General features: G+C 46.6%; 1 protein-coding gene and 1 long non-coding RNA gene across 2 annotated transcripts; both read right to left on the bottom strand.

Annotated features, from left to right (window-relative positions):
• Nucleotides 1-1,000: 1,000 nt before the first annotated feature.
• LOC143271896 (uncharacterized) lies at nt 1,001-4,778 on the bottom strand. Its single transcript, XR_013049212.1, has 3 exons — nt 4,492-4,778; nt 1,683-1,875; nt 1,001-1,268 (listed from the first exon to the last, which is right to left on the bottom strand). It is a non-coding gene; the product is annotated as an uncharacterized LOC143271896 (long non-coding RNA).
• Nucleotides 4,779-5,192: 414 nt separating this feature from the next.
• On the bottom strand, nt 5,193-24,224 carry Vstm1 (V-set and transmembrane domain containing 1). Its single transcript, XM_076568385.1, has 7 exons — nt 24,013-24,224; nt 16,978-17,013; nt 14,953-15,237; nt 9,278-9,415; nt 8,951-8,978; nt 7,770-7,817; nt 5,193-7,368 (listed from the first exon to the last, which is right to left on the bottom strand). The coding sequence occupies exons 1-6, from the start codon at nt 24,044-24,046 to the stop codon at nt 7,805-7,807; spliced, it is 534 nt and encodes a 177-aa protein (XP_076424500.1). The 5' UTR covers nt 24,047-24,224; the 3' UTR covers nt 5,193-7,368; nt 7,770-7,804.
• Between the last annotated feature and the right edge of the window lie 440 nt (nt 24,225-24,664).

The raw sequence follows: 24,664 nt of genomic DNA on the forward strand, positions 1-24,664 counted from the left end.
CATACTGGCCTGTGGGCATTTCTGTGAGGAGCCATGTTGATTGTCAGGAGTGGGTGGCACCATTCCTAGGCAAGGTGAGCTTATGCTGTATAAGAAAGCCAGCGAAGTAAAAGCTGGTCTGCCCGTGAGCTGGCAAGCAGTATCCTCCATGGTTTCTGCTGTGTTTCTTTGGCTATGAAGTGAGTTCCTCAGGCGGGCGATAGCAAGCAGGCCTGCTTTCAGGTTCTTGCCTGGAAACTCTTTTTTTTTTTGACTTCCCTTGGTGATGGATTATGACCTAGAAGTGTAAGCCAAATAAATCCTGTCTTTCTCCAGGTTGCTTCTGGCCAGCGTTTTTTGTCACAGCGGCAGAAAGGGAAGTAGAACACCGCTGTTACTTTGAGGCAGGGTCTCTCCTTTACCTCAGGGCTTGCACTTTCTCAGCATGCTGGAAGCCAGCAAACCCCAGTGACCTCATGTATATATACATATCTCTCCCTAGAAGGTCTTTCTCTAAAATGTTCTCCTCTTGCCCCCTGATTTCACATATGAGGGAAAATGCATGAAACTTGCCTGTCTTATTTCACTGAACATGGTGATCCTCAGTTCATCCATTTCCCTGAAAATGGTAGGTTTCATTTTTTTGAATAAAGCTTTCTCACGTGTATGTGCCAGATTTTCCTTATCCATTCACCTGTTGTTGATGGACAGCTAGACTGATCCCATGCTCTGGCTATTGAGACAAGTTTTACAATAAACAGGGTGTGCAAGGACCTTTCTTTTTCTTTCATTTTCTTTTTCTTTTTGTTTCAGTCAGGAATGACAGACTGGGCTGGGCAAGGCAGCTCCGTTGGTAACAAGCATGAGAAGCTGACTTTTTTTTAGGGGGGGGAATCTTTAAAAAACTTAAAAGCAATTTATTATATATGTAAGAGTCTTTTACCCACATGCATGCCCCCCCCCCCCCCCAAGACAGGATTTCTCTGTGTAACAGCCTTAGCTGTTCTGGATTTCACTCTGTAGGCCAGCCTGGCTTGGAACTCACAGAGATCCATCTACCTCTGCCTCTGAGTGCTGGGATTAAAGGAGTGCACCACCACGGCCCTGCAATCCACACGCATTCTTAGTGCATAGGTCAGGAGTGGATACTGAGTATCCTGCCACTGAAGTTACCGATGGCTGGGAGCCACCGTGTGGGTGCTGGGAACTTAACTTGGGTCTTCTGCAAGAGCAACAAGTACTCTTCACCACAGAGCCATCTCTCCAGTCCCAGGACCTGATTCTTTCCCCTGAACTCAGGAACAAAACAAAACAAAATTAGACATGATGGCGTATTCTTCTAGTCCCAGGGCTGCAGAAGTGGAGACAGGAAGAGGCCTCAGGCTTGTTGGCCAGCCAGCTTAGCCTAATCAACAAGTGAGAGACCAAGTGAGAGACCCCGTCTCAAAAAACAAGGTTGATGACTCCCAAGGAACAACACCCAAGGCTGCTTTCTGTCCTCTACGTGCATGTGTACCCACCCACCCATCCCCCCCAGGGGGGGGGAGAGAGAGAGAGAGAGAGAGAGAGAGAGAGAGAGAGAGAGAGAGGAGGGGAGGGAGGGAGAGAGAACGATAGACCGAGGGAGCTTCGGAGAGCAGAGGGATGCTGAGTTTGGAAGCAATTAGAACCAAGAAAACGAAGCCGAAGACATCGCCACTCACCCCCGGTTCCTGGATGTTTTGAATCATCTTTCTTATTTCTTGTTAAAGACCAGCTTCCTCCACATGGCAGGGACAGATGGTCCTGAGGGCTCCCAAGTTTTAAAGAGCGTGACTGTGCGCAAGAGAGGAGCTGCGGATGCTCCTCCCCCACCTTCTGCTCCTGATGAGACTTGGCCACTTTGTCACAGGGAGGCTGTGGGGCGAGAAGAGAGGCCAGGAGGGATGGAAGAGGCTCCCTTAAGAGCCATATTCCTGAAACTTCTGCATGGGCCGTCTGTGTGGGTGCTACGGCCCAAATGTGTGTCTTTTGTCGGCTCGCTGCAAGCTGGGGCAACCGGGGAGGGGAAACCTTGGTAGAGGAGTTGCCTCTATCAGAGTGGCCTGTGAGCACATCTGTGAGGCATTTCCTTGACTGATGGTTGATGTGGTTTGGTACCACCCCGGATAGGTGGTCTCAGGTTCTATAAGAAAGCACATTGAGCAAGCCAGGAGAAGCGAGCCGGGAAGCAGCACTCCTCCGTGGTCTCTGCCTCAGTTTCTGCCTCCAGGTTCCTGCTTGAAATCCTGGCCTGACTTCCCTCAGTGATGGACTGTGACATGGAAGTGTAAGACAAAATATACCCTTTACCCAAGTTGGTTTTGGTCATGATGTTTTATCACAGCAAATGGAATCCGCCACCATGAGGGTGTTAAGAGATGGGGCCTCTGGGAGGCAATGGGATCAGCACCCTTATAAGTGACCCCAGAGTTTTGCCACCCCTTACACCATGCAAGCACACAGGTGTGAAGCCAGGTGTGGCAGCTCTTGTCTGCAGCCCCAGCTCTTGGGAAGGTGAAGCAAGAGGATTGCCGTGATTTCCAGGCCAGCCTGAGCTGGAGCGTCAGCCCTTGTGTCCACGTGTGTCTCTGTGTGTGTGTCTGTGTATCTGTGTGCAGGTGCATGTGGAGGCCAGTAGAGGGCATCAGAACCCTGGAGCTGGAGTAACAGGCAGTTGTGAGTCACCAGGTGTGGGTGCTGGAGCCCAGGTTCCAGTCTGCTGTCTGCAAGAGCAACAAGTGCTCTCAACCGTGGAGCCATCTCTTTAGTCCCATTGGTTGGCTTAAATTTTTTAAAGTCCCCTTTCATTTGTGTGTGTGTGTGTGTGTGTGTGTGCACATGTAAAGGTCAGAGAACAAGTGGAAGACAGTTGTCTCCTTTCACCATGTGGGTCTTGATGATATACCTCAACTCAATAGGCGTGGCGGTGGCAAGTGCTTTTACCTGAGAAGGTGTCCCACAGGCCCTGCCCCACCCCTCCCTTAAAAAAGCAGCAATGCAAACTGAGCAGCGGTAGTGCACACCTGTGATCCCAGCACTCCTGGATCTCTAAGTTCAAGGCCAGCCTGGTCTATAGAGTGAGTTCCAGGACGGCCAGGGCTACACTGGTCTGTAGCCTTTCTACAGAGACCTTGTCTTGGGAGCAGGGCGGGGGGGGGGGGGGGGGGGGGGGGGGAAGGAAGCAACACAAAGAAGCCATTTATGATGCAATTGGGCCCTCAGCAGACAACAGATCTGTCATATCTCCATCTCACACTTCAGCCTCCAGAACATGAACATTGGTTATTTATAAGTCTTGCAGTCTGTGGTGTTTTGTTATAGCAGTCGGGATGAAAGGAAACATTGTCTCCTTACCTTTCATGCCCTGGACCTTAATCAGGAATAGAAGTGGAGGGAGTAATGATGGTCTAGGGCTTATAAATAGTCAGACTTAGTTAAAGATCATGACTTTTGATTTCAGAACCGTTGGGTTTGGGAATATAGGCTGTAAGGTGTGTGTATGTCATCCCCTTTGTGTATACCTGCGTGGCATGTCCCATGTCTTCAAGTCTGTATGACTCTGCAGAAGTTTTGGTCTGCGGTTCTGACATGCTGGTGGCTTTCTTTAAGAATGTAGGCTTGCTGGGTGGTGGTGGTGGTGGTGGTGGTGGTGGTGGTGGTGGTGGTGGTGCACACCTTTAATCCCAGCCCTCAGGAGGCAGAGGGAGGCTCATCTCTGTGAGTTCGAGGCCAGAGTGGTCTACAGAGTGAGATCCAGGACAGGCTCCAAAGCAACACAGAGAAACCCTGTCTTGAAAAAAAAAAAAAAGTAGGCTTGCCCGTGGGTGACTGGGTGTAGCTGTCCCTGTGGGTCTCTGGGTAGTACAGAGTGTTCATTTGGCTTCCATCACTGCACTGAGAATGGTAATGACTCAGGCTGTGAAGGAGAAACCATGAACGAAACCAAGTTGCTGAGCATGCTCACTCAGTCTCTGTCCACAGTGTTGTGGGATTTAGCCCCCCTACAGGACATACCACAACTACTACATGATGGATGGTCCCAGAGTCCCAGTTCATCAGAGATGAGAAGGTCCTCAGAAACCATCCCATCCTGGGGTTTAAAAAAAAAAAGTCTTCCTTGATACCCTGGAACACATAGTTCTGCCCCTCCAGTTCTTATCCTGGTAATTCTTTCAGAGTCACACAATGTGTTTGTCCAGAACAAGAGTTGGCAAACTATGGTCCTTCATTTGCTTTTGTAAAGTTTTATTTGAATATAACCAGCCATGCTTATTTATGTATCAGTTATGGGTGCTGAACTCCTATAACCACAAGCTAAAATCACTACTGCTTGCTCCTTTTCAGAAACAAAACAAAAAACTTCTATCTTCTGAGGCTCTAGGATCTGGGATTTAGATCTGAGCCTTCATGATTTTGGAAATAGAAATACTTTTGGATGTGAGAACTTTGGGTTTTTTGTTCATCACTGTGGAAATGAGAAAACTGACCGACTGTCTCGCATCTCTTCCACTTTTCCTCTGGATGTTCACAGGCCTCTGATCCCACTGTGATTCTGCTTCTTCCTTGGGATCACTGGTGCATTGGTCCTTAAAGGTAGAGGGAGCTGAAGTGGGGAACAGGGTTCGGAGGGCTGTCGGTACAACAGAGGAAGCTCTCCGGGAGATGACCGGTGAATCTGCTCAACTTTGTTCCAGAATATAGGGAATGTATAGGACTGGGGAGCCCGAGACAAACCCTAACTTGCATTAACTGGCATGCTCCTATCATCAGGCTTCGTATGTGGCGCAGGGTCCTACAGCAAAGCTCCCAACACAAGTCTCAGTTACCATATGTGCAGCAGGGGAGGCTTCCAGCAGGAGACTGTGCCAAGGGTCACACAAGAGATAAAGCAGGCATCCAGGCTTAGAGACAGCTTTCAGATAAGGCCAGTCCTCCAGGCCCGGGGACATTCTCCAGATAAGGGCAGGTAGAGAGCAGGAAGTTCCTCAGGAGGCATGGGGCGGGGGTGGGGTGGAGGAGGTGGGGGTGGGTGGGAGGAGTCCCCATGCCATTGAGCTTTGGAAAAAGCTGCCAAGCCATGATAGACTAAACCTCTGACCAGGTAGCAAGGCCTCCCAACATGCTACTTGGATGTTTCTGGAAAGGTAGACACCGAGACAGGATGTCTGTTATTATTGATGATGTGGGCATATCTTAGTCACAGATAAGATTTGGAGGGTGTCTTCTTTATGGATTCATTACTGTAATTAAATAACAACAAATTTTCCTCATAACTATTGCTTGTCTTGAATTATAGGTTTAAAAAAAAGCAGGCAATAAATGCTTGATTTTATGCTTTATTTAAAAACTATTGTTATGTATACGCATGTGTGTCGTTGTGTGGGTGTGGGCACATGGGTTCAGTTGCCCAAAGAGGTTGGAAGAGGGCATCGTAACAGCTGGACCTGGACCCAGCCAACGTAAGTGGTGGGAACCAAACCCGGGTCCCCTGCTACTGCTCTAGTCTCCTGCTTTTGTAAGACAGTGCCCTGTGTCGCAGGCTGGCTTGGAACTCACTGTGAAGCCGAGGAAGGCCTTAAACTTCCGGATCCTCCTTCCTCCAACCCGCGAGAGCTGGGATTTCAGGTCTGTTCATGTCCTAGAGATGGAACCCAGGACTTGGGTATGCTAGGGAAGCACTGTACTAACTCAGTTCAAATATTTGATTTTTTAAAACTCCCATACTCAACACTTCTCTGAGTTAGTTTTCTGGCCTCTTCTGAAGGGAGTCTATAATTTTTTTTTCCCCTAACAGATCCAGTAAATAAGATCCCCCAAGCCCTCCCTTTCCTCCTTGGCTAACCGTCTGTGAGTCTGTGAGCCTGGAATTGTCATTATCCGTCATAGATTCATCGGAACAGCTGCTCTGAATAATAATAACACAGAAATAGAAATGGAGATGAGCGGCAAAGGAAGGGAAGCCGGAGTGCTTTTCATTATGTGGATGCAGGCATCTGAGGATGTCTCTACAGCTCTGTGTTTTCCTCAGTTTGCTTACATAACCAGCCTTCCTTCCTTCCTTCCTTCCTTCCTTCCTTCCTTCCTTCCTTCCTTCCTTCCTTCCTTCCTTCCTTCCTTCCTTCCTCTCTAGGGCTCGCTTACTTGGCCTTTTCCCCTTGTTACATCGATCCAAGAGGCTAAACTAAGCTAATTGTCACAGAGGGTTTACATAAAACATAAACTAACATATAGAAACATTAGGCCAATCTACCCAGACCCAAATTTGAATCTACAGTTTAGATCAAGGCAATTTCAAGGCAGGCATGGTGGCATACGACTTTAATCCCAACACTCTGGAGGTAGAGGCAGGGGGATCTCTGAGTTTGAGGCCGGCCTCGTCTACGGAGAGAGTTCTAGAATGGTCAGGGCTACACAGAGTAGCCCTTTGTCTTGAAAACAACAACAAAAACCAGTTTCAAATGGGCCCAAGAGATGGCTCAGTGGGTAAAGGTGCTCGCTGACGAGTCTATTAAGTTTGATCCCTGGGATCCACACGGTGGAAGAAGATGAACAAGCCCCACAAGTTATCCTCCGATCCCCACAGGTGTGTACCTACTCACACCCATGAAAAGTGTAATAATAAACATTTTAAAAGCACTTTAGGAAGTTTCAATTGTGCCAAATATTGCAAGGGTAAAAAAAAAAAAAACCACCATGATTTTGTATGTATTTATGCATGTATTTAATAGTATAGATATTACCATATATTGACTATCAATAGATGCTTATTTAATAAAAATATGGAAAAAACACACAGGAATGAATCCAGGCATGATGGCGCAGCCTCTAATACTACTAGCATATGGAGGTAGGAGGATCAGGAGTTCAAGGGCATCCTCCGCTTACTTTGAGGCTAGCCTGGGCTACCTGAGACCCTGTCTCAAACAAAAAAGCACAGGAGAAATATAGACTGCCTTACAAAGTGTTTGCCTCTGGGTGATTGGGAGAGAGGGGAAAATAAACTAAGGGTAGATATGGATGGGACTGTATCTCAGCGGGAGAGTGCTTGCCTAATGTGTGTGAAGCCCCGAGTTTAAGTCTCAATGCTGCAAAAAAGAAAATTTAAAACTAAAAAGAGTGGGAGAAGGAGGAGAAGGAGGAGATGTCACAGTCTAGACAACGTCAGGCTATGTGTTTCCATTTATATTTTTATTTTTTATTATGATTGAATTACTGTGAAATTAAAAAGTTTAAAAGAGGGCCAAGCATTATGGCACATGCTTTTAATCACAGTATTTGGTAGGCAGAGGAAGGTGGATCTTTGTGAGTTCAAGGCCAGCCTACTCCGCATAGCAAATTCCAGGCCAGCCAGGGCTACATAGTGAGAACCTGTTTCAACAATCAAACAATGACAAAGATTAAAAAAAAAAATTCAAACACCAAAAATCATAAAAAAGAGAAAGTTATCCAAAAGCTGCTCATGAGCTAAGGATATTTGTATAGATAATCCAAATGTTCGCACTTTCATTCCTTCCTATATTAAAACAATGCCTTGCAAACCAGAGTGACGGAACTTTGGAAGCAAAGCATGTGCGTTGTGTGTATGTATCTCTTTGTCTCTCTGCGTGTCTGTCTGTGTACCTATGTGTGTGTGTGTATCTGTGTTTCTGTGTCTGTGTGCATCTCTGTGTATGTGTGTGGGGATATGTTCTCTACGCAGCTCAGGTTGACCTCAAATTCACAGTCTTCTGCTTCTGCCTCCTGTGTGTTGGATTCCAGGTGTCACTCACCCCAGCTGGCTTCATGTTCGTATTTACACACGTGGTCATTCAGGGTCACTGAAACAAAGAAGTCCATGTTAGAGAAACCTTACAATGATGAATTAAATAATCAGATTGTGGTCTCTAACTGACAGCATACCCATAATAAACTCAGGGATATCTTACCCTTCTAATACCACTCACCCTTCCTCTACCTGTGGGGCTGGAAAGGCTCCAAATGCCCAGATTTCAGCTGAAATCAGGGTACATTTTGTTTGTTTTTGGCGACAGGGTTTGTTTGTGTAGCCTTGGCTGTCCTCAAACTCAGAGTGATCCACCTTCCTCTTTTCCCAAGTGCTGGGATTAAAGGCATGAGCCACCACTGCCCAGCTCCAGGTTCCATCATATATATACACACATACGTATACATAAAATGTATATATATAAAATTGTACATATATATTATCTTGTTTTATGTGTGTGTCTGAATGTATATATGCAGGAGCCCATGGATTCTCTGGAACTGAAGTTACAGGAGCTGCCAGCCATCATGTAGATGCTGTGAATGGAACCCAGGTCCTCTGTAAGAGGAAGAAGTGTAAGGCATATCTCCAGCCCCCAGGGTGCATTTTTCAGGGATCTGTTTCTTTGGTGTCAGGCCAGGCTGGGAGGAATGAACCCCTGGAAGAAACTGAACCCTAGGGCTGAACTGTTGATATGGGGGAGAATTTTCCTGTAGGCAGATTCCCAGGAGTACTGTAGCTGGGTCATTTGGTTGTTCTGTTTTTAGTACTTCTGAGAAACCTCCATACTATATTACTTCCTGCTGGCAAATCCGCTAGTGGCCATGTTAGTTCACACTCCCACCAACAGTATATAATAGGGCTCATCCCATTGTCTGCTTTAAAAAAAAAATTTCACGGTTTTCTGATATCTTATCACTTACCTAGAGCCTCCTCCTGCCTTGGGAGATTAGAATGGCTGGTTTTGAGAGAGAGGGAATGGAGGGGAGGGGGAGATGAGTGAGGGAATGTAAATGGAACATGGAAGTATAGAATATGAAGACCTGAGGGAGAGGGAGGTGAGGCAGAAACAGGTGGGGGCAGGTAGGGCTGAGCATAGCAATTGGTGACATTTAAATGGAGTCTCAGAAGAATGGAGTGGGAAGGAAGTGGGGTGAGAGGCTTGCCAAGGACTGTGCATTCATCTACCTCTTGGGGGGCTCTTCATGTGATGAACCTATAAAACATACCAGGAAGAAGATTTTACATATAATATGTGTCTATGTAAAAACGTTTGTGTGTGTGTGTGTGTGTGTGTGTGTGTGTGTGTGTGTGTGTGTGCGCGTGCATGTATGACAGGGTGTCATTATGTAGCTTTGGCTGACCTGGAACTGATTGTGTAGACCAGGCAGGCCTTGAACTCACAGAGCTCCGCCTGCCTCTGCCTCCTAAGAGCTGGGATTAAAGGCGTGCCCACATCCTACTAGAATTTTGCTCTTGCCTCTCCCCCCCAAGCATGGATAGCTCCGAACTCACCTTGCTGAGTGCGTCTGTAGATAAAGAAGATGGAGACAAAGAGCAGAGAGATGCAGAGGCAGCTGAAGGTGGCAAGGAAGATGAGCTTGCTGTTTGATGGTCTGGGGGTATCTCCTCCACCTCCTCCTCCTACTCCATCTGTACGGCGGAGACAGAAAGGGCAGCTGCATCGTGAGATGATCCCGAGAGCACATGTCGGTCTAGCTGAAGAGGTCCAGACAGAGCCCTGCACACAGGAAATTCCACGTGCGCATCTCACTCACAGCCGTACACTGGATCACTTATTGAGAACTGAGTCACGGCATCAGTTCGCTTCCCCCAGACAGTTTAGCACAACGGTTAAGAGGCTCCAGACACACTAGGCGTGGTGGCACACTCCTAGAATCCCAGCATTCCAGTCAGAGGTGGGAGGATTTGGAGTTCGAGCCCAGTCTTAGCGATAAGTTCCAGGCTAGCCTCAAGTGTGTAGTGAAATCCTGCCTGAAAATAGAAACAAAACAAAAGCCAGGAGCCAGAAAGCCGTTACCAGAATGGTAGCACTGTCTTGGGGAGCTGTGGGACCTTTTGGACAAGGGGTCTAGCCAGCTCAAGCAGGGCCGTGGAGTGGGGGCAGTTAGAAGGTTACAATCCAGTCCTGCTTCTTTCTTTTTAAAAATAATTTATTTACTTTTATTTCATTTGCATTGGTATTTCGCCTGCGTGTATGTCTGTGTGAGGGTGCCAGATCTTGGAGTTAGAGGCAGTTGTGAGCTGCCATGTGGGCACTGGGAATTGAACCCGAGTCCTCTGGAAGAGCAGTCAGTGCTCTTAACTGCTGAGCCATCTTTCCAGCCCCAAGTACGACTTCTTTCGGACCCAGCTTCTCTGCTTTCTGGTCCATCAAGATATGAAAAATTTAGGTTTCCTGCTAGATGTTTTGGCATCCATTTGTTTTTTTTTTTTTTTTTTTTTTTTTTTTTTTTTTTTTTTTTTTTTTTTGAGACAGGGTCTCATCATGTACCCCTGGCTGACTTGGAACTCACAGAGATGTACCTGCCTCCCCAGATGATTAAAGGCAGGTATCACCACATTTTGAGTACCCAAGTTGGTAATTCATTCTCTCTCTCCCTCTTCCTCTATCCCCCCTCTCACTATTTATTACTTAATAAACTCACTTATTTAAAACAGAAAAATATAGCTATCATAGATCATTCTCCAGAATGCCCTGAATAAAAAGATTGGAAGTTTTCATTTATAATGTGATCCATTTGTAGGACTCTAATGTACAGTGTGGGTGTTGAGGGATGTATTCAATTTGTAATAACCATTACACAATGTGCATCTTGAGTCCAATCTTTGCCAATTAAGTGATTTTTTTTTTTAAATAAAAGAGAAAGCATTCCACTATCTAAAACACAGTTGTCTTAGTTAGGGTTTTTATTGCTGTGACGAGACACTATGACCACAGCAATTCTTTTTTTCTGAAATTTTTATTCATTTTACATACCAACCACAGATCCCCCACTCATCCTTTCTTCTGCTCTCCCCAGCCTCCTCCCGACCCAAAAGGGTAAGGCCTCCCGTGGGGAGTCAGCAGAGCCTGGTACATTCAGTTGAGGCAGGACCAAGCCCCTCCCCACTGCATCAAGGCTGAGCAAGGCTTCCCACCATAGGTAATGGGCTCCAGAAAGTCAGCTCATGCACCAAGGATAGATCCTGATCCCACTGCCAGGGGCCCCTCAAAGAAAACAAGCCACACAACTGTCTCCCATATGGGCCTAGTCCAGTCCCATGCAGGTTCCACAGCTGTTGGTCTAAAGTTCATGAGTTCCACTAGCTTGGTTCAGTTGTCTCTGTAGATTTCCCCATCATGATCTTGACCCTCCTTGCTCAAATAATCCCTATTCCCTCTCTTTGACTGGATTCCCAGAGCTCCACCTGGTGCTTGCCTGTGGATCTCTGCATCTGCTTCCATCAGTTACTGGATGAAGGCTCTATGATGACAGTTAGGGTATTCACCGATCTGATTTCTGGAGTAGGCCAGTTCAGGCCTCCTCTCCCCTATTGCTAGTGATCTAAAGACCGCAGCAACTCTTATAAAGGAAACCCTTTAATTGAGGAGGCTCACTTACAGTTTCAGAGGTTCAGTCCATGTCATCATGAAGGGGAGCGTGGCTGTGTGTAGGCACACATGGTCCTGGAGCTGAAAGTGCTACATCTTGCAGACGACAGGAAGTCAAGTGAGGGAAGCTTGTCACACTGAGGGAAGCTTGAGCAAGAGAGACCTCAAAGCCTGTGCCCACTGTGACACACTTCCTCAAAGAAGGCCACACCCCTTCTAGTGTCACTCCTTTTGGGGGCCATTTTATTTCAAACCACCACACACAGTAGCTAATATCATCATCGTTCATCCTCCAAACCCACTTCCAAAATCCTGAAACCCTTACAGCATATAAATCAATCACTTTGTTCTCTCGTTCCAATGCTGCCAGTGGAGTCTTGTTCTGGTTGACAGAATCCATGATCAGTTTAAACACCTGTGATGATTAGTTTTAATTGACAACTTGACACGACCTAGAATCACCTAGGAAGAGAGTATTGTGGTCCTGTCCAGATCATGTTGGCCTGTGGGCATGGGGTGGGAGATGGACTCGATTAGGTTTACAGGTAAGGGATGACCCAGCCTGAAGTGGGCGATGCCATTCGTTATGTTTGGGTCCTGAACTGTGTAAGGGTAGAGAAGAGGAGCTGGGCGGTAGCCTTGGGTGTGTTCTTTCCCTCTCTGCTCTTGACTGTAGAGCTGTGAGTTCTCGGCTGTGGACGCAACTAGCGGTCTCAAGTCCCAGCCTTGATTTCCTTCAAGGATGGGCTGAAACCTGAAGTTTTATTAAACTCTTTCTTCCACAAGCTTTTTTTTTTTTTTGGTGATGGTATTTTATCATAGTCATAGGAATGAAACTTGGACAGGACCCAAGCTCTACGTTCTGCCTTTCACCTTCTTCTCTTATCTTCTTCCTCTTTCTCTGTTCTCTTTTCTACCTCATTCCTCCATTCCAGAGACACACTTTTTTTTTTTTTAAAAAAAAGATGTATTTATTTATTATGTATACAGTGTTCTGTTTGCATGTATCCCTGCAGGCCAGAAGAGGGCGCCAGGTCTCATTACAGATGGTTGTGAGCCACCCTGTGGTTGCTGGGAATTGAACTCAGGTCCTCTGGAAGAGCAGTCGGTGCTCTCAACCTCTGAGCCATCTCTCCATTCCAGAGACACACTTTTTGACATTGGCTCTTCCTGTTCTCTCCCCCACAAAGGCTTTTCCTCAGATGGCAGTGTGATGGGGCATTTCTCCGCCCCCCCCCCCCCAGAACTGTGATGGACAGCCTCCCGGTAGCCTCACAAGCTTCCTTCAGATATCCACACTCCTGTGTCCTCCTCTGCCCTTGAGTGCAGTGTGACTGGGCATTTCTCCCCCCCAGAACTGTGATGGACAGCATCCCGGTAGCCTCGCGAGCCTCCCTCCCTCCCTCCTTCTGATATCCACACTCCTGTGTCCTCCTCTGCCCTTGAGTACAGACAGATACTCAGGCCTTGCTTCTGACCAAAAAACATGCAAATACAGCAGGGGTGTGAGTGTCACCCCTACAACAGCATGCTGTTATCCAAGAACCCCCACTTAAACCAGTGCAAAAGAGGATATTCTTCCCCAGTCCAACTTCTAGAAGCAAACACAACCTTGAAAATTTGTGAGACCCAAAGCGGAGAACTCAACTAAGCCTCTCTGTCCCCAGACCCACACAAACTGTAATACAAATAAATGGATGCTTAATGGGGCTACGGATGTGGTTCTGTGGGTTGATTCATTGCCTACCGTGCACAAAGCCCTGGGTTTGATCCCCAGGTACCACGTAAACTGGGTGAGGGGGTCCTTGCCTATGATCTTAGTCCTTGAGAGGTGGAGGGAAAAGGATTAGCAAATCAAGGTTGTCCTTGACTATGTTAGGAGTTCAAGGCTAGCCTCGTCTACAGGAGACCTTGTCTAAAAAAAAAAAAAAAAAAAGGATGTTTTGAGATTCTAAATTCATGGTTATTTCCTATGCAGCTATAGACTACCAACCATGATCACTCACTATCTATGATTTTCTTCTTGGGATTTCATTTCTGACTGTCCTGTTCCTGAGTATTTCTATCATGGATGCTCCAACCATGTGCCCACTGCCTTGAAATCAATTACACATTATAGCCCTAATAGATTTTACTTCACAGGCATTAGAACTTCATGTACCCACATTTAGCTCTAAAAACCCAGTGATAAGTTGCTGCTTCCAAGCTGAGTCCTCTGGATCATCATATATTTATCTTCTGATTTACTGACCTTACTGTACATCAGATTTTCTACTAATTCACTCTACTGAGACATTCATCTATGACCATATCATTGAGATCAATTTAGAATCACTAGCCAGACCTCATTCCCTGCACTCAGCTATCACTTCCCCAGTCCCCTCTGAGTTATTGCATCTTTATTGCTTCCTGGAGTCTCCAGCCAAGTCCCATCAGAAAAGAAGGAACATGTCCATAAAGGAACTGATCTGACCATTTGGGAAGAGGGTGAGTGGGAAGGGAACTTAGCGAGTGGTCAATAAAGCTAAGCAATGATAGACTTGAAAGAAAATGTCATTAAACCTATCATTTTGTATAAGAGATGTACAATAATACAAATTTGACTGAAAAATCAGAGCAAGGCATGGTGGACATCTATAATCCCAGCACTTAGGAGGGGGAGACAAGAGCATCAGGAGTTCAAGGCCATTCTCCACTATATAGCAAGTTCAAGGCTTGGCTACATAATGAGTTAAAGGACAGCCTGGAACATGGCCAACTTTGTCATCATCATCAGTTACAAATATAATCAATGATATCTATTTATTAATTATAATAACAATCATCATAATACTAAGAAGATGAAGTTACAAATATAATTAGTAATATATATACAAGTTATATAAAATTATAAAATATAATCATAACTAATTATATTTGTAATTATTATAGCATTATTTTAAAGCTCAAAAAGTAAGGCTGGGGAAATGACTTAGTGGGTAACGGAACAAGTATTAAGGACCTGAGTTCAGATACCCAGAACCCATCTAAAGCTGGATTGGTGCATCTGGTAGTACTGGTCATCCAGTACTCCCTCAGAGAGTTGGGAGGTGGAGACAGAAAAACCTCTGAAACCTCTCAAGCCAGCTAGTCTGGAGGATACAGCAACAATACAAAAAAGAGACCCTGCCTCAAACAAGGCAGGAAATGAAGACCATCATCTGATGGTCATATGTATGCCTTGGCACCCTTGCGCGCACGCGCACATGCGCGCGCACGCGAGCTCACACACACACACACACACACACACACACACACACACACACACACCATATGCACCACAAAAAGATTTTTAGAAGTCCAGGGAGTGGAGTGGAGGGTTGGCTGGATGGTAAAGGTGTTTGCTGTTAAGTGTAACAACCTGAGTTTGATCCCCAGACCCATGCAGTGGCAGGAGAGAAGCGAGCCTCACAACTTGTCTTCTGACCTCTTCACACAGGCTGTGGTATGTATGTGTACATCCATACACACCCGACAAGTAAATAAATACCATTTTAAAGCATATGAGGAGAAGATCTGAGGCTGCTCCGCTCACCTGTGACCACCAGCTGTAAGTGCTGACTCTGTCTTGACCACCGGTGGGAGGTTGCTGTCCTGTAGGCACAGAAATACCCACCAGCATCTTCAGGCTGCAGGTTAGTGAGGTGGAACTCAGCCTCCTTTCCTGCTGACCTCAGCTCTTGCTGGTACCCAGAGTTGTGTAACTTTCCCAGAGTGACTGTAACATTCTGGAAATGAGTCCAGCATCGAAGAGTGACGTTACTCTTGCACTTGACCACAGAGCTGGGCCAGGCGCTGATGGAAGGTCTGGGAAGTTCCTCTGGAAAGAATTCAGAATTAATTAACTCTTCATCACAGTGAGCCTCTCCTAAAATTCTGAAGGATCAAAGGTATGATGGTTAATCTCAATTATAACTCGATGAAATCTATAATCACCTGACTTTTTACCCATGCTTATGAGAGGTTGTCTTGATTAGCTCAGTTGACATGTAAAGACACATTCCCTATGGGTGGCACCATTCCCTAGGCTGTGGTCCCACACTGTGTAAAATGGAGAGGGCTAGCAGAAAGGCTCAGCTGGTAAAAGTTCTCACTGCCAAGCCTGACAACCTGAATTTGATCCCTGAGATCACATCGGTGAGAGGAGAAAACTGACTCGAAATCCCCAGACCTCCATGCACATGCTGTGATATATCCACATCCCACAAACCCATATACAAATGTAAATGCAAGAATATCATTTTTAAGGAGAAAGTGAGCTGAGCATAAGGATTCATGGCTCTCTTATTCTTCAATATCCTTTCTCAAGGTTGGAGCGATGGCTCTGTGGCTAAGAGCATTCCAGAAGACCCATGCAGGTGTCTCATGACCACCTGTTTCTCTAGTTTCAGATTTCTGACACCTGTGGGTCCCAGATTCATATACACAAACACACATGCATACCCATGGTTAAAAATGTTTTTAAATTTTTTTTTTAATTTTAGGACTGGAGGGATGGGTCATGGTTAAGAGCACTGGTTGCTCTTGCAGAGGACCCAGGTTAGGGTCAGGCACCTTCCCAACAGTTCACGATTGCCTGTTAACTCCAGTTCCAAGGGGGAATCCAATGCCCTCTTCTGGCTTCTTTTGGTACTGCACACACATGATACATCCACATATATGCACAGAAACACTCATATACATAAAAGATTTTTTTTTAATTTAAAATAAAATTTTATTGTGTGTGTGCACAAAGTGAGTAGGTGTCATGGTGTATATGTGGATGTCAGAGGACAACTTTTTTGAGTTGATTCTCTCCTTCCACTATGTGGGTTCCAGGTTGTCGATCTTGGCAGCAACTGCCTTTATTCGCTGAGCCATCTCATCTGCCCATCTCTTCTTCTTGAGCATGAATGCAATGTGACCAGTTACCTCAAGCTCCTGTTGCTGTGACTTCCCCACCAGTATGGGCTGCAATCTCAAACAGTAAGCTGAAACCAACAGTAAGCAATTTCTCCCGTAAGTTGCTTTATCAAGGATTTATCACAGCAACAGGAAAAGTAGCTACTGTAGGGTAAAAAGTCCAAGCTCACTTCTGGGTTTCAGAAAGCCACCGATCCCTGAGCTCAGAAACCAACCAACTCTGAGTTTAGAAACCCACAAATTCTTGAGTTCACCCCAAGCTCAGGACTTGAAGTCCCATGAATCAAGTCCCATGAATCCCAACCCTGGAAATCATCCTGGAAGATCCCCCCCCCCCCCCCCCCCCCCCCCCCCGCCAAGAAACTGTACATAAAGCCGGCCTCCTGCTCAGTCCTTTGCTGCTTCTGATCCCGGCAAAGGCAATCACTGTCTTGTGTCTGTCCCAATAAAGCTCTTGTGTGAGGTTTGTTGTGTGGTGTGACTCTGTGGTATTCCTTGGCTCCTGACTGCCAGGGCGCTTTTCCCTTCAGAGACGTAGCCCTTGCACCGAGGAAATCTTTCCCCTCAGAGCTGCAACACTTACAGCTACTACAAGAGGAGAGGGTCATGGACAGCGCAGCACAGGGATCAATCACATTGAAGCCACGTGGAAACTCACCGTTCTCTTCCTCACCTCCGTAGCACAGACACAGCCCTGGAAGAGAAAGCCCAGTGAGAGACTGTTCAGCAGCTTTTTCCTCTGACTTGAAACACTACCTCCTGTCCGAGAAGGAAGAGGATAAAATGGTGGGAGTGAGCGGAATTCACAAGCCTCAGGGAGTAAACAAAACCTGCAAGGCTGGTGAGGCTGTCCCGGCTGGGGATATTCACAAGGCCCCTCTTCCGGGGTTATTAAGGCAGTCACCATGGCTAGGGAGAAGAGGCTTTCCAGTCTGCACAAGTTGCAGGCAGTTCCAGGGGTGCTGCTTTTGTGAGTTGTGACTTATGCGGGGGTGAGCTTTTTTCTGATGTGCCTAACTGTGTAAGCCTAGCTCCTATAAGTAATCCCTTATACTCCTGGTAAAACTCACTGGTTTACCAAGGTAGACTTGGGCGGAACTGAGGTAGGAAAGTGTAGGAATAGCTGAGCAACCCAGGATGCCACTTGGCCAGAGCAATGTTTGCACTACTTTCCTTAAAATGCGCGTGTCAACTTGGGACCCCCCACCATGTACATATGCATAATGTCATTCCTCCCTAAAAACTGCTTAGCGACTCCTCTTTTGTGACCAAAAACATCCTGAAACTGAGGGAAGTGGTTCGGGGTGCATAAGTAGTAAGTCAAAATGTATCCTTTGAATAAGCATTTAGAGGAAAATTGTGTACTGTATTATACCTGTGCATGATTAAAATATCAGGTTCATTGTGGGTTAAGACATGCGCAGCAAAGGCTTACATGTCTAGGCCTATCAATCAAATCCAAAAGGCCACCTCCATCCTGCCCCTAGCAACCAGTCCCTCCTCCTAGACCCACAAAAGGACCAGGGGGTCTTGAGCCCTCCAGGTTGAGCAGCCTGCTGTGATCCTGTAGAGTATCTCACCTGTATTTCCCTTTGATTCTGAATAAAGCCGCTTGCTGCTTTACCATGTCTGTATGGACGTCTTCAGTTATTTGAACAAAACACACACACACACACAAAAACAAAACAAAACAAAACAAAAAAAACAAAAACAAAAACAAAAACAAAAAAACCTGGAAATACCTGGTCAAGCCCGAGACCACCAATAATAGGGTCATTTCTCTGGTCTGCTGTCAGTGTCCTATCTGGAGTGATCTATCTTTGTTGGAGTTCTACTCTGTTCTACTCTCATTCTGTTGCTGTGATAAAAACACTCTGATCAAAAGCAACTTGGGGAGGAAAGGGTTTATTTAATGTATACACCCAGGTAACAATCCATCATTGAGGGAAACCAGGGCAGGAACTGGGAGGCAGAAACTGTAGAGGGACTGCTTGCTGGTTCACTCACCCAGGCTCATATTTCGCTGGCTTTTTTATACAGCCCAGGCCCACCTGCTTAGGGATGGGGCCACCTACAGTGAGTGGGGGCCTTCCTGCATAAATTAGCAATCAAGAAATCAAGACAATCCCCCACAGACATGCCCAACCTGATCTAGGCAGTTCCTTAGCGGAGGCTTTCTTCTCAAATGAGTCTAGGCTTGTCAGTTTGACAAAGCTAACTAGGAGAGAGCTTGAGGGTGGGGTGGTAGCCATTGGAATGGCCATGACTGGTAAGGTAACCTCCTCCTCCTCCTTCTTGTCCCCCTTCTCCTTCATTAATTCATTTATTTATATTTTATTTATTTATCATCTATCTATCATCTATCTATCTATCTATCTATCTATCTATCTATCTATCTATCTATCTATCTATCTATCTATCTATCTATCTATCTATTGGAGACAGAGTTTCTCTGTGTAACAGCTCTGGCTGTCCTGGAACTAGCTGTGTAGGCCAGCCTGACCTAGAACTCACAGAGATCACCTGCCTCTGCCTCCCGAGTGCTGGGATTAAAGGCATGTGCCACCACCGCTGGGCAGTAAGCATCTTCTTAATTCTTGCTTTTAAATTTAGGGCCGGGGATCTAGCTCAGCTGGTAGAATGCTTGTCTGGCATGCATAGAGCAGTGGATTCTACCCCTATCTCCACGCAGAGTGGGTATTAATTTGCATTTCTGTAATCTCTGCCCTTGGAGGCAGGAGGGTGACTTGGGAGATGGAGGCAGGAGAATGGAATGAAAAAAAAGCATACTAACTGAAAGTGAGGGACCAAGGATTATACGTTGTGTCATTCTGTTTCGTACCTTATCCAGAATATGCAAATCCAGAGAGACAGAAAGCTCATTAGGAGATGCCAGGAGCAGGAGGTGTGGGGAACTTAATAAGCATAGTGTTTCTGTGGGCGTGATGACAATATCTTGGAACGAGATAGAGGCGGTGGTTGCACAATACTGTGAATATACCAACTGTCCCTGCTCTGTAGACTTTCAAGTAGCCAGTTTTATGTTCTGTGACTTTTACCTCAGCAACTGTTTAAAAATCAATGTGCTGGGTATTTTTGCCCTCTCTCATGGAGATTTATATGAATTCACAGCAGCAGTCAGCACAGAATCAAGCCAGTTAAAATTCCAGCATGGTTGCCGGACAGTGGTGGTACATGACTTTAATCCTAGCATTTGGGAGGCAGGGGCTGGCGGGTCTCTGAGTTTGAGGCCAGCCTGGTCTACAGAGTGAGTTCTAGGAAAGCTAGGGCCACTCAGAGGGATCCTGTTTGGGGGGCCAGGGCAGGGAAGGGACTCCAGCATGGAGTGGTGAGGGCTTTGAGGTTCCATGTTGCTGAGGGAAGAGGAGTCACTTTGCTTTAGGGGTGTAACCACAGGTAGGTGTCCATGTCCCACTGGATGACTTCGTACAAATAGGCATATGGTCAACACTAATTGAACTCAGTGAGATAAGAAAGGAGGGAAGGAAGAAAGGAGGGAAGGGAGGAAGGAAGGAAGGAAGGAAAGAAAGAAAGAAAGAAGGAAGGGAGATTTGGGGGGAAGATATTATGGAGAATCCTGGAGGGAGTTAAAGGGGGGAGTGGAGAGGGGTAAATGATTCAGATATATTGTATATATGTATGAAATTTTCAAAGAATAATTATTTATATAAAATATATATGGGGTGGAGAGATAGCACATGTTGTGAAGGCAATACAGACCACATATAAGGGTAGGGCCACCATCTTAGACTACCTGCTGTGCTCAGTTCCAGAAAGGACCTCAGGAATGTGCCATGACAACTAGAACAGATACAGGGCAGTATGCTTCTGCAGACATTCTGTCTGCAGTTTATGGCCCTTGAAGATATCCAGATAATCTTGCTAAGCAGTCCAAATAATCCTGATGAGCAAGTTGTGGTTTCCTGTTAAAAGTACAATCCAATGGTTTCAAATGTGGTTTCTCACCTAAAGTCTAGACCAATAGTTTCAAAAATCACCTTGCTCTATATCCCTTCTACCCAATTCCAAATTGCCAAAGCATGCAATTGATAGGAATTCCAACCACGCCCCCATGGTCTTGCGTGCCCTGCAGGACACTTAGTCTTTTCCACCTAGTCATTTCCAGGTCAATGTCCTATGTAACCCATGCCCCATGGCTGTGTGGTCATGTAATCACATGGCGTGACCACATGGTCTATGCACATGCGTGGAATAGCCACATGGACCTGTGTGCGCCGGGGCAAGCTGGCCCTTAAAAAGATAGGCCCCATGTTCCCCTGCTCCCTTCTCACACATGTCCTTCTGCAGGCCTGATCACATCTATCCCTTTCTCCTTGTCTTAATTAAACTCTTGTTAGTGGATTCCATCATGTTTCGTGACTTTTCCTCGCAGGGTAAGAGCGCCGCTAAAAACCATCAGCAATTCCCAGCTTGCAGTTTATCCCTATAAAAACTCTCTACCCCTGGGCTCACTGCCGCTGCATTTCCCTCCATCTGCCTGGTGGTGGCCCACGTTCAAACCTGACAATAAAAGGACTCTTATGTGCTTACACTGGAAACCATCTCCTTGGTGGTCTCTGGGGGCTTTTCCAAAACAGGTACAACAATGTTAAGACCTTTGACTGTCCTTCCAGAGAACCAGGGCTCTATTCCCAACACCCATATGGTGGCTCCTGTCTGTAACTCCATCTCCTCATCTCCTCCAACAAGGCCACACCTCTCAATCCTTCCCAAATACTTCCACCAACTGGAGACCAAGTGTTCAAATGCATGAGCCCAGGGGGTCCATTCTCCTTCAAGCCACCACAGTGGATGGGGGTTCAAAGCTGTAGAACCATAGCTGCCCAGAGCCCTTGACCCATGAAGTAGCATGCCAGCAGAGCAAAGGACCCACAGTTGCCCTCAGTGGAGTTCCTCACATTGATGCTGCGTGTCAGCTTTTGACTTTGTCTTACTTCTGGAAAGCTTTTGATATTGGAATCTGTGTAAACATTTGTATTTGCTTTATATTTTTATAGAATGAGTTACTATTGTGTGTATATGATGCATGTGTGTTCTTGTGGGAGCCTCTAAGTGCATAGATGCCACGGCATGCATGTGGAGATCGACTCTCAGGATTTGGTTCTCCTCCATCACTGGATGAACATCCAGGGATTAAACTCTGTAGTCAACGGAGGGCTCTAACGGGGCCAAACGTGGTAAACATGGTGCCCACATGTGCTGTGGGATGGTCTGTATGTCAAATCTGTTGCTCTGATTGGTCAATAAATAAAACACTGATTGGCTAGTGGCCAGGCAGGAAGTATGGGCAGGACTAACAGAGTAGGGAATTGAGAGAACAGGAAGGTGGAAGGAGTCACTGCCAGCCACCAACATGATAAGCAGCATGTGAAGACGCCAGGAAGCCACGATCCACGTGGCAAGGTATAGATTTATGGAAATGGATTAATTTACGCTATAAGAACAGTTAGCAAGAAGCCTGCCATGGCCATACAGTTTGTAAGCAATATAAGTCTCTGTGTTTACTTGGTTGGGTCTGAGCGGCTGTGGGACTGGCGGGTGACAGAGATTTGTCCTGACTGTGGACAAGGCAGGAACACTCCAGCTACACACAGGTCCCAGTCCTCCCCCCTTTCTTTGTTTTGTCTCCCTTATTTGGCCATTTCCTTATTCCTAAAACTGACTGTCAAGGCTAACCCACCAGATTCTCTAGGTAGAATTCCACTTTTTTCCCCGTAAAACCCACTCCTGCAGAGCCGATTTGCTGCCCTTTCTGTCCGATTCAGATTCAACTACCCTGTTTCTCTGTCTTGCTTAATAGTGGAGCTCTTTGTGTTGGAAACCGGTGTTTGGGTGTGGTCTGTGTCTAATCTGGGGTCCAGAAGGGAGCACTCTATGGTGGTGCACACCTTTTGTCCCAGTACTCAAGAGGTAGAGGCAGACAGATCTCTGTAGGCTTCAGGCCATTTCTGGCTGCTTAGTGAAACCCTGCATGCTAGTTTGAATGAAAATGGCCCCTGTAACTTCATAGGGAATGGCATTATTTGAAAGGATTAGTACATGTGGCCTTCTTAGAAGAAATAGGAAAGAAATATTTCAGTGGGTGTAAGCTTTGAAGTTTCAAATGTTCAAGCCAGGTCCAATCTCTCTCTCTCTCTCTCTCTCTCTCTCTCTCTCTCTCTCTCTCTCTCTCTCTCTCTCTCTCTCTCCCTGCTGCCTCCCACTCCAGATGTACAACTCTCAGCTACCTCTCTAGCAACATGACTGCTGATGCCATGCTTCCCGCTATGATAATGGACTAAATCTCTTAACCTATAGGCCAGTCCCAGTTAAATGCTCTCCTTTATAAGAGTTGCCAAAGTCACAGTGTCTCTTCACAGCCATAGGAACCCTGACTAAGACCCCCTGTCTTTAAATATATAATTAAACAATGTAAAACAAGAGCAACAATGAACAGTGCCCCCAAACACATTGCCAGCTGCCACTAGAAGCTACAAGCTACAAGAGGGGCGTGGAACAGGATCTCCCTTCCCTCCTTCCAAAGGAACCAATGTTGTCTACACCTTGATCTCTGTAACTCACGTAACCAAGAAAATTATTTTCCTTTTTAAAAACAAATTTTTTATTAAGAAATTTTCTATTCATTTTACATACTAACCACAGATCCCCCTCTCCTCCCTCCTCCCGCCCCCCAGCCTTCCCCCCTACCCACCCCCCCATCCCACTGCCTCCAAGGCAAGGTCTCCCATGGGGAGTCAGCAGATCCTGGTAAATTCAGTTGAGGCAGGTCCAATCCCCTCCTCCCTGCACCAAGGCTGCGCAAGGCGTCCCACCATAGGCACTGGGCTCCAAAAAGCCAGCTCATGCACCAGGGATGGATCCCGATCCCACTGCCTGGGGGCCCCCTAAACAGTTCAAGCCAAACAACTGTCTCACCTATCCAGTACCATGGGGGCTTCTTTTGTTTTAAACCAATAGGTTGGTGGCACTTGGGTACAGCAGCCCCAGGAAAACAACACAGGTTATATCAGGATATTTCCCAGAGGAGCTGTTTACCCTGGCCTGTGGGCAGAGGCTTGGAGGTGCTGTGTCTGGAGTATGCTCTCTAAAAGGCATACACAGAGAGAAGCACCGACCTGGAGGGAAGGCTGTGTGCAGAGAAAGAGGAAGGACCAGGGCAGATGTGGCCTTCCCTACTCTTCCACCAGGGAGGAACTAGGGGCCTCTTAAAGGGGAGCTGCTGTGTAATGTAACCAGGCCAACAACCCCATCTTCCTCTTCAGGCACCGAGGTCAGTTTCATGTGGGTAGATTCAAACCTAGGCTGTTAAAATTAGCCCAAGGATGGGGATGGCTGAAAATTCTGCATCTCACCCACAGCTTTACACTTGACAGTTTCTATACCTCGACCCCTTTCTAATCTAGTGGAATGACCAGGCAAGATTGTGGGGCCCAGAAAGGAGATGCAGAGACCCCATGGAGCTTGCATTTCTAGCAGTAATCAGGGTCTTTCAGGTGTGGCACCGGTACTGATGTCTTTGAGATACCCGCCCTCTAACCCCCCCACCCCCCCATCCTCCCATCCCCCAACCCCCCAACCCCTGTCACCACCTTGACCTTGCTGTGAGTTTTTCTTACCCAGCTAGGCAATTGTCACAGCCCTGGAGACTCACCCAGGCAAAGCAGGTATATGAAATCTATGTCCATAGCTTCCCTTCTCCCTAAGCCAAGATCCAGTGTTCGGCTCTCAGGAAGGAGAGGCAAGGCAGGAGATGACCACAGTTCTCTCGTGGCCCCACTTTGTCCCCGGAACCTGCAGGCTGAAACTTTGCCCCGACACTTGGGCTGTCTGCACAGCTCTTTGCACAGTTTCCTTCCTGGACGGAGACAGGAAGCAAGAAGCCATGGATGATGGCAACTTCTCCGCCAGCCAGTGTGAGGCTCTGCCCACCCTGGGACCGGCCCTTCTCAACTGAAATCTTACCCAAGATGCTTTACATTTTTATTTGCTCTTTTTTTTAAATAAACAATTTTATGCTTCCATATAGTGTCTTGTGGTCATATTCAGCTCCCTTACTACTCCTACCAGGCCCATCCTTCCACACTAGTTCCCTTCCACCTTTACATCCTCCCCCTCCCTCCCTCCCTCCCTCCCTCCCTCCCTCCCTCCCTCCCTCCCTCTCTCCCTCCCTCCCTCCCTCCCCTCTCTCTCTCCCTCCCTCTTTTTTTCTTTTCTTTGTCTTACATTTTGATCATAATTCTCCTCTGGTTATTGAGTCTATTTATTCTGTAACTATAATATCTTTAGGCAAATTATTTTATGTC

This window comes from Peromyscus maniculatus, chromosome 1 (genome assembly GCF_049852395.1).
Source record: "Peromyscus maniculatus bairdii isolate BWxNUB_F1_BW_parent chromosome 1, HU_Pman_BW_mat_3.1, whole genome shotgun sequence".
NCBI classification, from domain to species: Eukaryota; Metazoa; Chordata; class Mammalia; order Rodentia; family Cricetidae; genus Peromyscus; species Peromyscus maniculatus.